The 15,966-nt window shown below is 35.0% G+C and overlaps 2 protein-coding genes across 8 annotated transcripts in view; one reads left to right on the top strand and one right to left on the bottom strand.

The window, feature by feature from the left end:
- The window catches only part of RUNX2 (RUNX family transcription factor 2), a 301,057-nt gene that overhangs the window by 32,225 nt on the left and 252,866 nt on the right, over positions 1-15,966 (top strand). The gene's annotated exons all lie outside the window — the stretch shown is intronic.
- SUPT3H (SPT3 homolog, SAGA and STAGA complex component) overlaps positions 1-15,966 on the bottom strand; it is a 382,338-nt gene that overhangs the window by 364,160 nt on the left and 2,212 nt on the right. For all 3 annotated transcript variants that reach the window (XM_072944891.1, XM_072944890.1, XM_072944893.1), the window contains one exon: positions 5,563-5,663. In XM_072944891.1, coding sequence (XP_072800992.1) covers positions 5,563-5,663 — 101 coding nt within the window. Of the gene's footprint in view, positions 1-5,562; positions 5,664-15,966 lie in introns of those variants that run through there.

Here is a 15,966-nt window from a genome sequence, read left to right as displayed (position 1 = left end):
ATCTTAGAATGACAAATTGGTCATTTTTCTAAATTTTTATCTGTTTTTCCCCGACACAGCTAAGGATTTTCTCACCAAATTATTAAAACAACTCCATTTCCCTGAATTTCAAGAATTCATTTCTAAGGCTGAGCAAAATGTTTTTTCCCTCTGGTAATTACATGCATGCTATCCTAAAATAAAAGGCCTAGGTATTTTCTTTTCATGAAATAATTGACAGAGATATTTAAATGTAAACTGAAAATTTTATTTTCTCACATTTATAAGAAGATACATTCTTTCAATGCAAGGACTTAATTCAGTTGGATCTAGCAACTTAAACATTACCTATCTCATTTCTGAAAGGCAAAAAGTATATAAACTTTCACTTACACAGTGCCTGTATATTCTCAATCAACTTTTGCATTTTCTCACTTTCAGGAAAGACTGTGACCAATTTTATACTACAACTTGAAAATCTTCTTCATTATCACTATATTTATAAACCAGTGTATGTATACCTTAAAACATTCCAAACAGATGCATTTCACAAAAAAGTACAAGGATAAGTTTATCCATAAATTTTAATGTAATTTAAATGTCAAGAATTAAAATATTATTTACCAGTGATAAAATATAAAAGTAGGATAGACATTTAAATATTCAACAGGGCCATGTTTACAGCCAAAACTATGAACTATCACAAATATAAGTATCTAATAAGGAGTATATAGTATTTAATTTCTATGAAAAATTACACTTGCTTTTGGTTACTGATAATGGCCTTGCTTAAAAAGATTTGGTGGTTAGGTATAGGAAACTGAAATAAATGCTATGATAATATGAGAAAAGCAACTTAACATAGCAGCCTAATGCAATACTTATTATAAAAATTAGACCTCATCACTAATAACAGTAATTAACTGAACAATTACTCAGCTTTCCCATTATTACTTCATTACAGTACACTAGTCACACACAAGTTGGTAAAAGCTCATTTGTAAGCTAGATGTTATAAATCAAAATGAGCTTTGTTGATTGCAATGTAGTTTAACGTAATGTGTCAAGAGCATGAACTCTGGAGTTAAGACTTCCTGGCTTAAATCGAGGTTTTACACTTACTGTAATGGCAATTTTTGGTGAGTTACTACCTTTGTGTCTCAGTTTCCTTATCTATAAAAGGGAATACCGGTATCCTCCTCATAGGGTTGGGTGATGATTAAATGAAATAGTATATGGAAATACTCAGGAGAGTGCCTGGTACACATAATAGCATTCACTAGTATGGTATTATTAAAGCATCTGAAACTATAATTTCCTAATGTTAGACCTTCTTATCTTTAAGAATTTCTTTCCTCCAGTTCCCTGAAAAACTTAAATGCACCAGGAAAACTCACTGTTTGAAGGAACCCAGTGTCAGTTTAATAAATATCTATTACTAATTCAAATATTTATAGATTAAGTCCTTTTAAAGTCAGATCAAGGAAAGGACAGAACTGGGAATATATTCTTTCACAGCTTGTAACTTCATAATGCTAAATCACAGCCAAGTGATAACCATTCCACACACACAACCATGCCCTAGGCTCGTGTAGCAATGAATAAATGATTGTTGCCATTTATCCCAAAAATTCCTAAGAGAAGGGGGGGAGGGTACAGCTCAAGTGGTAGAGCACATGCTTAGCATGCACGAGGTGGTGGGTTCAATCCCCATACCTCCTACAAAAAACTAAATAAATAAATAAACCTAATTACCTCCCCCTGCAAAAAAATTCCTAAGAGAAGAAGCAAATCTTACAGAGAAAACTATCAGTTCAGTTTTGGACATACTAAGTTTAAAGTGCTCACAGACTACTCGATGAACGTTCCAGGAAGCAGTTACAAGTACAGACCTAAAGTTAGGAAGCTTACACTCAGAAGTTCATATCCCCCTCCTCGGTACTACCATGGAATTTTTCACATCCTACTACATGACAATTATTGGTCTCCACAACCCTTCTCTACTGCCAGACTATTGTGAAGGCATTTAGGCCCTGCCATATAAGGGCTCAATAATGTTGATTTTTAAGAATGTAAAACTTGCAAAATAGCACACTTAAAGGAGTGAATTTTATCGTACAAAAAGAAAACTGATTTAGAAAATTTTTTTTCAATCCATGGATTTTAAATAAGGATTAAATTTTCATTTAGAAAAATTCATATAAAATATAAGCAGTACACAAACAAAATGCTTTTTTTTTTAAATTTGGTCACATGAGAATTATTAAATACTACCAAACAGTGAAACCTGACATTATCACCAGGCCTATAAACCTGAAAAAGTACAATATAACAAGGCAAGAAATTTATAAATGAGTAAAATAAGAGAAAGTTCAATGAAGATTCCTTGAAGTGCATTTAAATTCTTAAGAAGTCTGCCAAAATACCTGCAATGTGGATTGAAAAGATTTCACTTTCTAACTCACAGGCTACTTCAGTTCAATAACTTAAAAATGAAAAGCCTCTGGACTTTCCAGCACGTGTTATTCACAGAGCTGTGATAAGGAGCATACAGCAAATGTGCTCAGTTAGATGCACTGCGAACCTGGCAGCAACTGTCTGACTGCCCATCCTTTAGTTTAAAATCTGTAGAAGCACTTCCTAAGGAAGGCTGCACTAGCTGTATTTATCACCCACTCTTGAAATATGGTCAGTCCTGTCAAGCCTCTAACAGGAGAACAAACTGGCTGCCAGGTCTATATTTAATAGCAGATCAAGACAATTTCATTTGTGCTCGACAACTAAATCACTTTCAGTGACACCATCCCCTGGAAATGACACAACAATACTGTTACTTATTTAGAGGACAGGGAGCCAAGAAAAAAACAGCTCATTAGTGATGAATGGGTGGGGAACACAGTAGCAGCACAGGATTAAAAAAGAGCAGTACAATGCAACAGAAAAACTGTGAAAATGCAGGAAAAGAAAAAAGCAGAGATTCACAGAATGAAATTCCTACAACATAAAACAAACACAGAGACTTAAGTTTGCAATTTCTCATTTAAAATCAAATAAGCAAGGATCAAATGCATATTGATTCTAATTTTATATAATCAAAAGCCTGAAAACCTTATACCAATAGAAAATATTGGTAAATTAAAAAGGATTCCCTTAATCCTGGCCCTATTTTCCTGTTCTATGAAGCAATTCATAAGGAGAAAAAAATAACTTCAGACCATAAATGATGAATGTAACTATTAGGAGTGGCCTCTCTATGAGGTCTGAAATAGAAGGAAAATGTACATTTCTTCCAAAGCTGTAGCCAACAATAACTTTCACATTCTGAATCCAGCTTAAGCACATTAGCTGGGAAGATGTTTGCAAAAGTATTTAATAAGAAAGTGCTGAATTTAGCTTTTATTTTTTCTCAGTTTTCTTAAGTGGCCTGCAGTCTATCAAATGCACTAAGTAGAACCTCTCCTAAGTATAAATGACAAAAGAAGATACAGCTTTCCTCTTATGGAGGGCGGTTTCCATAGACAAGGGCTCATCAAACTTTCTGTAAAGGGCCACAGAGTCAATATTTTCAGCTTTACAGGCCATATGGTCTCTGTCACAAATACTCAACTCCGCCATATAGCATGAAAGCAGAGAAGATAATAGATAAGTGATGAGTGACTGTGGTCCAAGAAAATCTTATTCAAAGACAAGCAGCCAGTCTATGGACTGATGGCCATAGTTTGCTGACTTCTGCTATGGCGCATGTTTTTTTACTTACTAATAAATATATTGTTTTACTATATAACACCAAATTTGAAATATGGTATCTGGGATTTGCTTTAAAATATCACATCTAGGAAAAAAAAAGTAAATGGGGGGGAGGTAAAGAGCTCAGTAGTAGAGTGCCCACTTAGCTTGCATGAGGTCCTGGGTTCAATGCCCAGTATCTCCATTAAATAAATAAATCTAAGTACCTCCCCCTCCCCCCCAAAATTAATAAATGAAGAGTAGGAAGAAAGGTTAAAGACTGAAAAAACACAATTATTGTTTGTCTGATGATGGATCCATGGGGTTCACTAGACTATTCCAATAATTTTATGAGTTTGAAACTTTCAAAATTAAGAGTTTTTAAAAATAGAAAGTAAATCAATGAATCAACTCTACAGGAAAATTAATTTCCTCACTTTAGTATAAACATTCTAAAATATGTTTAGTATTTTTAAACATAATTAACATAGCAAAACATAAAAGCATCTTAGTATAAAGCTACTAAACTATAACGATAAAACTTAGATACACAAGTGTATTCAAGCAGAAACCCTTAAAATTTTCCATAATTTAAAACACAGCCTTACCTCATACAGCTCCTAAATTAACACATTTATTCTCATCTTATCTACCAAAATGTGTTACCAGTTTTTGCTTTTAGAATATAATTATTTTTACAGGGCATATATTAATTATGTTAACATATAATAGGTTTATTTTTTTTAAATAAATTAATAAACAGTTGATTTCTCAGTTTTAAACTCCAAGCAATAAATATTAATAGACAGAATTAACATCAAAACCGCTGATTAAGGCTTTTGATAATTAGGATCCCAAGACCAAAAAGTTTGAGAATCTATCACCTAAATGTTTCCAATTTGGTTTAAAGTATCTTACAAACAAAGAAACAAAAATAAATACAATAAAATAAAAAATAAAGTATCTTCACCAAGCAATTGCTAGATATACGCTCAAACTCATTTTTCCTCTGAACAACCATCACACAGTGGAGTTAACCCACCATGAAGGCTATCAATCTACACCCACAAGAGGAAGGCACTTAAATCTTCAATAGAAACATTCTTTTCAAGCTGCTGGGTATGTCATGAATAATGTATCCATAAGAAAAGAAGACCTCTAATGTGTTGTCCTCCTTATGCAAAACATTGTCTCCTGAACCAATAAGAAAGAAAGACTAACATGTGCCAGCAGAAATTTCCAATAAATACACTACCTTTCATCAAATCAAGACATGCAGTCTCACTCAATGAAAAGAAGCCAGAAATCAAGTTGAAAAGAGCTTAGGAAAGAAACAGTAATGACTGCAATTTCTCAAAAACTAAATGTGTTTTTAAGATGTCCTATGTTTTTTCTCAAGTTCTGAAATACAGTGATTTCACATATTATCAAAACTGAAAACAAATTTAAGTTAGGCTCATAGGATTATTATGACATTTGAGAAAAACTGAGAACTCTGGGAAAATATTTCCAACTATCCAAGAACATAATCACTCTCAAAATTTTCTCTATCTAAAACTAAAATAGTAATAATCCATGACACAGATTTGGGCAGATAATAAAGCAAAAATGTTTCTGTGATTGTTCATTCTTTTATAAAGATGAACCAATATTTACTTTTTGAATACATTATCACTGTAGTATTTTTAACCAATTTGTCCCTTCTGTATATGGTTATTTAAAATGTTATCGGGCTATTCCATTTTTACTTGATTAAGTACAAATTTCCAAGTTAAGTTTTATAAATCTTATTTCTGTTGTCTTTTATCGACATGAATAAACTTGAAATAGAGATAAGTGAGAGAGAGATGTACTTACATCATACTCTGCAATTCTGCTGCAAAGCTGATAGACTTCCCTGTACCTCTTCCACTACTTGAAGTGGCAGTAGACATGGGGCTGGCTGCAGTATTATTCATCTAAGTAAAAAAGAGAAATAAGCTTACAGAATGCATGGGAAATGGAAGCACTTAATAAATTACTTCAAAAAGTATAGAAACTTTACATTTCTGATTTGTTTTACATAAATGTGATCTGTTCATACTTAATGATGTTTATTAAAATGAAATAGGTTAAAAAAAGCTGCTTAGCCAAGTGTGCTATCAAAAAATTATTCACTTGGGTGATAAACATTTCAGTATACATTTTGTAATATGTACTGGAATAAAAAACTCATTAAAATATTTTAATAGAGCTCAATGGTTTTCCAAAATGTGTTCCAGGGAGCCCTAAGAGTCCATCCAGAATACCAAAACAACTCGGATTTTTCTATATTATATACTGGGGTTCCAAGTAGGATTTCATTTAAAGAAACAGTTGTACAGCTGTAAAATACAAAGTTAGAAAACCACAGCATAATCTAATTCCCATCTGAACCAAAGCCTAAAATATAAACGATACAAATAAAGCCAATCAGGAGATCAGAAGTTAGCACTCTGATATTTTATAATCTTATGGTTAAATAACTTATCAATTTAAAATGACTTTTCCCAATAAAATTAAGCCAATGTATAAAGGGAAAACTAAATGCCAATCCTAATGTACGCCGTTTTATTTATTGCATGTGGCAGTCCCATAAAGAAGAATTAGTGAAAATAACATTAAAGTAGTAAAAGTAGATAAAAGCCTCAGGAATTTTACCTCAAGGACACAGTCAGTACTCAATAAATGTTAGTTATTATTTCATGCTTATGAAAACTTTGCAATACTATCATTTTCTTTAAAAAATACTGCAGATTAAAGAAGAATTAACAAATTTAAAATATATAATAAAATAAAGCAGTACTGAGAAAACTATATATACAGTAAAATAATTAGGAGTCAGAAGTCAGACTGCCTAGATTAGAATCCCAGCTCTGCTAATTTACTAAAACTAGGGGCAAGTTTCTTAACTTCTTCCTTCTTCAGTTTTCTCATCTGTAAAATGGGAATGATAATCGCATACTCTAAAGGTTGTTGTGAAGATTAAAAGAACACGCACAAAGTATTCAGAACAGTTCTTAGCACACAGTCAACACAAAATGTTAGCTATTACTACAAATAGAACTCAAGAATTCTCCCTTTCTTGATCTGCTAAAAGCTTTTATATGACAAATTTAGATCATCCTTATTTCAGTCACAAAGTTTAAGAAACGTGAATATCTTCACTAAAAGAACTCAATACAACTCAATCAATACGAATACCAGTTTCCTTATAAAATAAGTTGTTTTCACTACTGACACCACTATTGTGATCAGACAGCCTAGCTCAAAAGCTCATTGACTCCTGCACCCTACAATTTGTAAGAAGCCAAGTAAACTCTACTTCATGTTTTTACATCCTCCTCTCCTTGCTGAGCTCTCTTTACAGCTCCTCTCTTTGCATTTCAGTTCATGCTCCACATTGCTATCAAATTTATCTTAATACGTCCTCTAATCTGACCACTTCTATGGGCAATGGAGGCTAAAACTGACAAAAGGAAACTTGAACCAGAGCATCATTCACCAAGGGCTGAGATGGAAAGACTGGGCCCCATGAGGAAAGGAGAAAAAACAAACTGCTACAAAAACCACTGCCTGAGACAGGCCACAACTGAAGCTTTCGAGAAAGCAAAAGGACAGAGACCTAAGACAAGCAGCATACTACCTGGGGGGCTGAATGGCCCCCTATCATTCTGGGGCAGGACCAATGATCTGCCAACCTGAGGGCCCTAAGGGCCAGGCCAAAACCACTAGACAGAATGCAAAAGCACAGAAAGAAAAGGAAAAATGTTTCACTCCAACTGAGCCTAAAAACCAAAATTCTAATGCTATGAGAGACCATCAGTCTTTTCAAGACTAAATTTGTCCATTTTATTCACAATGACTTTTTTGGAGTAGGTACTTTTTTCTACAAATAATATAGGGAAAGAAACAGCCATCACCATTTGGAACTCAGGTTTAAAAAAAAGAAAAGTCATATCACCAGTCCGAGATCGGGGAAAAATAACACAGGAAAGCAAGTGCTTCCAGGAACAGTCCTACAGAATCAGGACAACATGATAAAAAAGGAACTTGGCTTTCCCAATGATCTCAGAAAATGTTTCACACGTCCCAGCAGAAGACTGACAAAGATAGGATATCCTGGAGAAAATGTCAAATGCAAAGATTACATATTAACCCCAGTCTCCAAAAACAGTCATGATTTAAGATGACTCATATCAGATTTGAAGGCACGCCATTCTGTGGGATTATCCTGTGGCCAAGCGTCCTGAGACACTGCTGGAGCAAATGCCCCTTTTTCATTTTGCAAATTCAGCCACCCAGCTTTAACGCTCTCTGAAGAGGAGACATTTCAGAAAGTAAATTCATACTAAAACCACAGCTTTCTTAGGTTGTGCCCCTACTGCAAATGTTTCATATCAAGAGTATTTATTGGTAAGAGGGTAAAGGTCTCAATTCTAGTTTATTATAACCATGATCATCCTTTCACAGTCAAGTTATTTAATTTTGAAATCAAACAGGTGAATAACATCTTTCTTGACATGATGAGCTGATAGCTCATTAGAATCTTCAAAATAATTATTTCCTGTGCCCACATTTTGTTTGATGATTTACATAATTAACTTCTTCAGACATTAACTTCTTTACACATCAAAGTCCTATCATTTCAATGCTTTATTTCCTATCTCCCAGACATTAAAAAAAAAAAAATGTCGGTTAAAAGCAGAAGCACTCAAGTCAATTTTCTCTAATAAATACAGTTAACATGGAACTGAAAACCTACTGTAATCTTCTCAATGAGTTAATGTCCTGCAGTTGTTTTAGCTTTCAATTCAAATGCAGCTGTTTGCCATATTTTACAAAATGAATTCAGATGTGCAGATGGAGACCCAGATTATTTCAACATGCCACAGTTTAAATGTGAACTCAAGGAGTAAGTTCATCTCTGATTAATACTTAGACTTAAACTTGATTATCAAGCCCATAGCTAATGCTATGTCACACCTGTAAAAGCCTATTCCAGAATTTAAAAAACATTTTTTAATAAGAATAATGGAATTTAAGGATAGACCCTCTCTCAGAAAATACTGCAACCATAAAAAATGTTAACAATAGTAAAATTATGTATCACAAATGTGAATTAAACAAAAGCGTTATGAACATGTTACTGGATTTCTATTTATAGCCCATATTTTTATTGACTAAATGACCAAAGAAATACCATGAAACATCTTCAGCTTAAAATACCTGAGTTGAAACCTTTATTACTTTATTATACACCCTCAAAACAATGTCAAAATCTGGATTGTGAAATCAGTCTACCTGTTTATTAAAAGTGGAACTTTTAAATTATTTCTTCTATTATATCACTGCTGAGAAAAATTAATTCAGTAGACCTATGTAACTGATTGTGAACAACTACAGAGTCTCAATTTCAATCATCATAACCTGAGCATCCTACGTAACATAATAGAAAACTGTTATAATCAGAACATTTTCATTTTCATAGAACTCCAAAGGCAGGAAGCAATTATGGTTAAGCCAACTCTATTATACACTACATTTTAGTTCTGTTGTTTAAAAAAAGCGAAACAAAACCTCAAGTTACATCGTGTTATAAATTTCTCCTGCTGTGAAAAATAATGATCAATCACTGAGAGTGCAAAAAATAAACAAATTAAAATGTGAAAATTTTTTAAACTTCCATACCTAGTGTTTAGGATAACACAATGGTAATTCCAATGTATTTATACATATGTCCCATGTCAAGCGGACTTTAGAAGGCATAAAACTCAAGTGCCTATTCAGTTATCTAGTAGAATAAATCATTCAAAGAGCAGATGATTCACATATAATTTATCATTTTTCTGAAACTGCTGCCAATTGTATTTTAATAACTAACTAAAAATCATTTGTATTCATTTACATACTTCGAATGAGTTCAAAACCTGAAATAAGATGCATCTATCATACCACTTCTCACATCGTAGTTTAGTTCCTCATCCTTAAAACTGGTAATTGCTTAAGGACAGGGATTCTGTTTTATCTGTAATTTTGGTAACTAATTGACTGCCTGACACAGCTGATGCTCGGTATTAACAAAGAAAATAAGACTTCCCTGCCATGTAGTAGCTTACAGACGACTGAAGTTTACAGACATGCCCAATGGAATGTGTTTAGAGATAATGCACAAGATGTTATGAAACAAGGGGAGGAACATCAGACCCAGTTAATCATTATGGGAAAACTGAACTGGGATATAACACTTGTTACAATCTGAAAATATACCATATTTAACTACAACTTAAAACACACACACAAACAGATAAGAGCAAATCCAAACCACCCATATCTCACTGGATTACCGTTAAATGAAGTAAATCCACAACTGAACGTACTATGAAAATTATGATGCACCACAAAGAGCAATATATGATCTGGGGAAATCTGCCTCGCCAATCACTGAGCAATTATTTTTCTTAAAAACTACTAGAACAGGAATAAGTACTTCCTAACCAAAATCAGCTTGATTGTAATTAATATAGATAAGAAATGATAAATATTCATAAGGAACACCTAATGATCAAAATGACAAGTTATTAACTATAAGGGGAGACCCACCATTTTAATATAATTAACAAAGACTTCATATTCACTGATGGAAAAAATTCTTCTCTGTACCATATTATACTACCTCCTGGTACATTTCTCCCACCAAACCTGCTTCCCTGGCTGTAAGAGCAACACTTCTTCAGTCACACAAGGTCAAAAACTCCAAGGCTTGTTTGAGTCTGCAGCTTCTTCCCTGCTATAGCCAGGCACTCTGATCATCCCCGCAGCACTCTTTCTACTCCTTTATCTCGAAGCCCCAAATAGCTCTGCTTTCCCGGGAAGATAAAATTTGTCTCAAATCAGTCTCACCTGACCTCTCCTGCCTCCTTTTGCAGAGCAGTCAAATGAAACATTCTCCGCTTCTAGAACCATCTCACATTCTTCTGAACCTTTTCTCGACAAGTCCTCCCTGCTTGCAATACCTTTTGTTTCCTCTCCCCCTATGCAACTCCACAAGGTCTAGAGAAGCCGGACCTAAGCTCGACACCTCCAAGAAGCCTCCTCAGATACACAACTGTCAGGAATTCTCCTTTCTCTGATGTGTTTTTGTTTACTAATTCTTTTGGTTTAACATTAAATATTTTAGTACATACTAATTATTTTAGTTTAAAATAAACCTTTGCTCCCTAATCTCTCCCCAACTCTTGGCAGATGACTCCACCTCCTACTTCACAGAGAAATAAAAAGCCTTTACTTAGTAACTCCCTCCACTCTCCTCTACTAAAGCCACTACATCATCTCTCAACTTCCTCCTCTGACCATACAGGTGGCCTCCTATTTAAAGTCAATGAGCCACAGGTGCTTTGGCTTATTCACTCAGAACTATTTACTGGGCACCTTCAACAAGTCACACTGTGGTAAGAGCGAGGGTGAGTGCAGTGACGAAGCTAGACAAGAACTATATTATAAAGCAGGAGACAAGCAACTAAATATAATCTGAGGTATTGACAAACACTATGAAAACAAATTAAACAAGCTGATATCAACCAGGAGGTGACATTTAATATAAGATCTCCACAAAGTCAAAGAGGGGAGTCTGGAAAACTTCCAGACAAAAAAGAACAGCAAAGTACCAAGATTCTGAGGCCAGCGTGGCTAGAGCGCCGTGAGCAAAGGGCACAAGCAGCAGCAAACAAGGTCCGAGAGTCAGCAAGAGGCCAGATGACACACAGCCCAGAAGGCCCCAAGGGTTAAATTTTAGTTGAGTGTAACGTGAGGCTATTACAGAACTGTGAAAAGGGAAGTGACCTGAAACGTTTTAGGTTTTAAAAAGATAACTCCAGCAGCCGTGAGAATATACTATAAGGGAGCAAAGGTACAAGCAAGGAGACCAGCGAGAAAGCTCCTGAAGCTGTACAGACAAGAGATGGCAGCGGCTTCTTGTGACGAGTGGAGATGGTGATGAGTGGTCAGATTTCTGGGATATATTTGAAGGCAGAGCCAGTTTGCTGCTGAGTTAGATGTGGGGTGTGAGCGGAGAGCCGTCAAGAAAGACTCCGGACTTTGGAGCAGGAGCAACTGGTTGAATGGCGGTACCATTTACCAAGATCAGGAAGATTGGAAAGGGAGGAAAAAACAAAAGTTCAGTTTGAGACAACTACTGGAATATTCAAGCATAGATGAAATTCTGCAGAAGCTTTGAGACACATGCTGTAAGGCAGAAAACTGAAAAGTCATGGTCATAGGGTTTTTGTTAAGATAATTAATCAACCTGGTAGAACCTGTAATAAGGATCAACTAATCTCTCAAGTTCAGTTTCCCCATGTGTCAAGAACAAGTTCTGCCTGATTCAGAGGGGTGCTGTAAACAGGGCAGTAGCTACAACATAACGTGCACTCAAAACATGTATCTGAATTGAAAATACTAAAACATCTGTCAACTATGAACATTCTCCATAGACAGACAAATATAAGCTGCATTCACATGTCTTAATTGACTACATGAGCAGTTTTTTTTTAATCTACAGACACAGAAACCCAGTGACAGACTGCTCAGACACATAAAGTTCCATTATTATATTTTTCTTCAGTCTCATATTAATGTAGGTTTCTATTCCATGTGCTTTCACATCCAGTACTCTTACAGAAATACTGAGTTTCAAAAAAAATTTTTTATTTTTGCAAAACTGGTTCTTAAAGTACATTGCCAATGTGCTTATCAGATAATCCTAAAATATAGGACATCCAAACCCTGACAAAATGGCAAGTTTACTTTTCCAATATTGAAACACTGTTGTTTTTACATAAAATATTATATTGAGTGACAATGGTTGACTTTGCAGATATGGGCAAAATTTTGGAATCAGTTAAACTTCCAACCGTAAGAGGTAAGTGTATTTGACAAGGACGTCAAAAAAAAAAGAGCAGATCTCTTAAACATCAAGATTCTCTTCCAGTATAGATTCACATTTTAGAAATACTAAACCTATATTAAATATAAACAATTCAATAAATTATCTAATGTGGTTAAAGACATAGTTCACGTGACTAAAAAGAAAAAGCAGTAGATTTACTGGTGGCATGTAAAAAAAGAGATGAATTAGTACAAGCGTTTTGGAGCTTATAAAATGTCTTTCACCTGTATTAGGTCACATTTTTCCACAAAAATCCTACAAGGCGTGTATTTCTCCCGTATCAGTGAAGCAGCTGAGAGTAAAAATACTGGGTAAAGGTCCCAAATATAACACAAAAAACAGGCTTTGATCTCAAATAACCTGAAATATTCAGACTATCCATACACGTATTTTAACAAAAATTCACCAATCTTCTACCATTTTCGTGCCTTAGTTTTTTTCATTTGTAAAAGATGCCTATGTCCTTTAACACGCTAAAATAATACGGAATTATTGAGAAGCTGCACACACAGTAGCCAGGGGACCTGTCATTAAGTTTTCTTAGAGACTGATAAAGTCGACTTTAAGTTTAGGAATTCTCTGCTTAAAAGTAAATCTTAGACAGATGGATAAACAAGCATAGCAGACAGAAGTATAACTATGCAAAATGGTGGGAGGGGGAACCAAATACATCTGAGGTTCAGAACTACAGTTTGAAAAATCACTAATTTCATCCAAATCCCTCATTTTTCAGGTGAGGAAACTGAAGTCCAGAGGGGTTTCTTGAACTGCCCAAGGACACATCACTATTTAGCGATACAGCTGGGACTAAAACTCAGGTCCCCTGACTCCTGGTCCAGAGTTCTCTCTACTATCCCACAAGGAACATGCAAATAAAAGTTGATTACAATTAACTCACAAGACCTCCACAATGTGTTTGTCATAGCGAACTTTGTTGTGAAGTATCTGCCTATGCTGACTCACAGGTTAGCAGTAAAGAGCTGGGCTCTGGAGTTCAAATACAGGCTCTCACACAAACCAGGTGACCTTGGGCAAGTCACATCACCTCCCTGCCTCAGTTCCCTCATCTTTAAAAAGGAGATTAAAAATACTCCTCTCACAGGTTACATCACATAATACATACAAAGCACTCAGGACAGGGCCTGGTACACAGAAAGCACTCAGTTCATCACGATGACCACGACAGTGATGAAGAAAAAGAATCCAAGTATGAGTATGACTTCTTGACAACATATCACAAAGTATTCTTATTAAACATGTATCTCAGAGAAAGAATGTTATGATTAGGAGTAGCCTTTTAAAGATTCAGAAACAAATGAATACAGTGAAATATAAAGGATTCAGCCATAAAACCTCCATAGCATTTGAAACAGCAAAAGTACATGTGAAGATTTTAAATTTATATTTGTATAGTATTTCACAGTTTATAAAGTTCACATACATTATTTCAATTTACTGCTCTATGAACTTAACGAACACAGCATTTTTCAGCTACTGCATACTATATGCCAGACAGCACACTATTTTCATATTCATTACCTCATTTAATCTTTAATATCCATTAACTATCAGTCAGATATTATCAGAGGCAGTAGTATAGAGCAAAAAAACTTACAGATCCATTCAAGAAAGTAAGAGCCTCAACATTTATCACCTATTAAGTGGGACTGACATGCTTGGGTAAATAAAAACAGCATTTAGCACAATGGCTGGAACACATTAAATGCCCATGAAAATGCTGGCTCTCCCTTAGCAGTAGTATGGAGTTGTTTTGTGCAGAGAATATACTGTAAGCAGGTCAGTAAAGCACTATCACTGTGATTTACTTAGAGTATCACTTGTCAAAGAGAAGGATCTTAAATAATGGTGCCCACCATACTCTATGATGTTTCACAAATTAAAATACATGGGGGAGGAGGGTAAAGTGGTAGAGCCGTACAGCACGTGCTTAGCATGCACAAGGTCCTGGGTTCAATCCCCAGTACCTCCATTAACAAAAACAAAAACAAAAAATTTTAAATAAATAAACCTAATTTAAAAAAAAAATTAAAATATATGTAAACAACTTTTGCAGATTTAGGGTCAGTCTTTACCAGAGGTATTAGGTAGACAAGTTGAGACAAACCAATTAAATCACTGAATGTCTGTAAAACAAGAAAACAATTTATGTAATTCTCATCCGAAGCCTCCAGCAATCCTGTGAGGAAGTGGGATAAGGTTAGGTACTAATTTCATTTTACTGATGAAGAAATTGAGGCTCAGAAAAGTACCTTAACTGAAATCAACAAAAAGAACATGGCAGAAAAGGGCTAAACCTAGGTTTTGGAATTAGCTTCAAGTGCCCTCTGCACCTATCCACGAGGCATCTCAGAACACTATCAATAAACTGAAGGCTAGAGCAGCTCATGTTTGCTGGGGACTCACTTCTCAGGTGCTTTGCTGCACCCAACACATCACAAGGTTACTCATTTAACCCTCAGCAGTGAGCATTCAAACCAAGTATGCTTGACTCAATAAAACACTTTATCCACTGCAATATATAATACCACAGTGCAGAGCTGAAATATTTTTCACTATTTAAGTGAACCCTAAGCAAAACCAATTTTTAGCATTCTAATACATAAAAGGCAGATTTCCAACAAATTTCACTATTCAACCTCACCATAAAGCAAAATGGGTGTTATTTTCAACAAGAATACTCAACCTTCTGATCTGACTGGCATGGCCTTTCTCTGCAGAATCCTACACCAAAAGATCTTTTTCTAAGAGAGAACTAAAAATCCAGCTGCCCAAGATTTCTATCCAATTACCGTTGAGAATAGTAACATACTTTAATTAACAAGGGCTTAAATGCAGATGTCACTTGCTGGCCTTAATCTAGATAGCTCCTGTTATTTAAGCACATAAGCAGTAACTTTGTCACTACTTTAAAGCAGGTACCTTTCTGAGACTGCAATATGGTTAATCCTGCTAAAATTATATATTATAAATTTCAAAAAGCCTAAAAATAGGTGACTATATTATGATGCAGACCAACTAGACCATTTTTGACAATGAAAGGAATTCTATTAATAATGATGCTGGGACAAACAGGCTCTAAACCATGACTATCCCAGAAAGAGCAGGGTGTACAGTCATGCTACATAAGAGCAACCCATTTAGATTTGTATGTTATCAGCTATCCTCGGTATAAGCTTAATTTGGGAATTAAAAGTTTTTGTTCCAGATCTAAGGGTTATCTTTAGCCTTGAGTCCAAGGGTACCACTTTACAGACATCAGGCCAGAGTTAAGGGTG

This window comes from Vicugna pacos, chromosome 20, assembly GCF_048564905.1.
Source record: "Vicugna pacos chromosome 20, VicPac4, whole genome shotgun sequence".
NCBI classification, from domain to species: domain Eukaryota; kingdom Metazoa; phylum Chordata; class Mammalia; order Artiodactyla; family Camelidae; genus Vicugna; species Vicugna pacos.
Note: the sequence above shows the minus strand (reverse complement) of the source record. Positions and strands in the feature narration are given on the sequence as shown.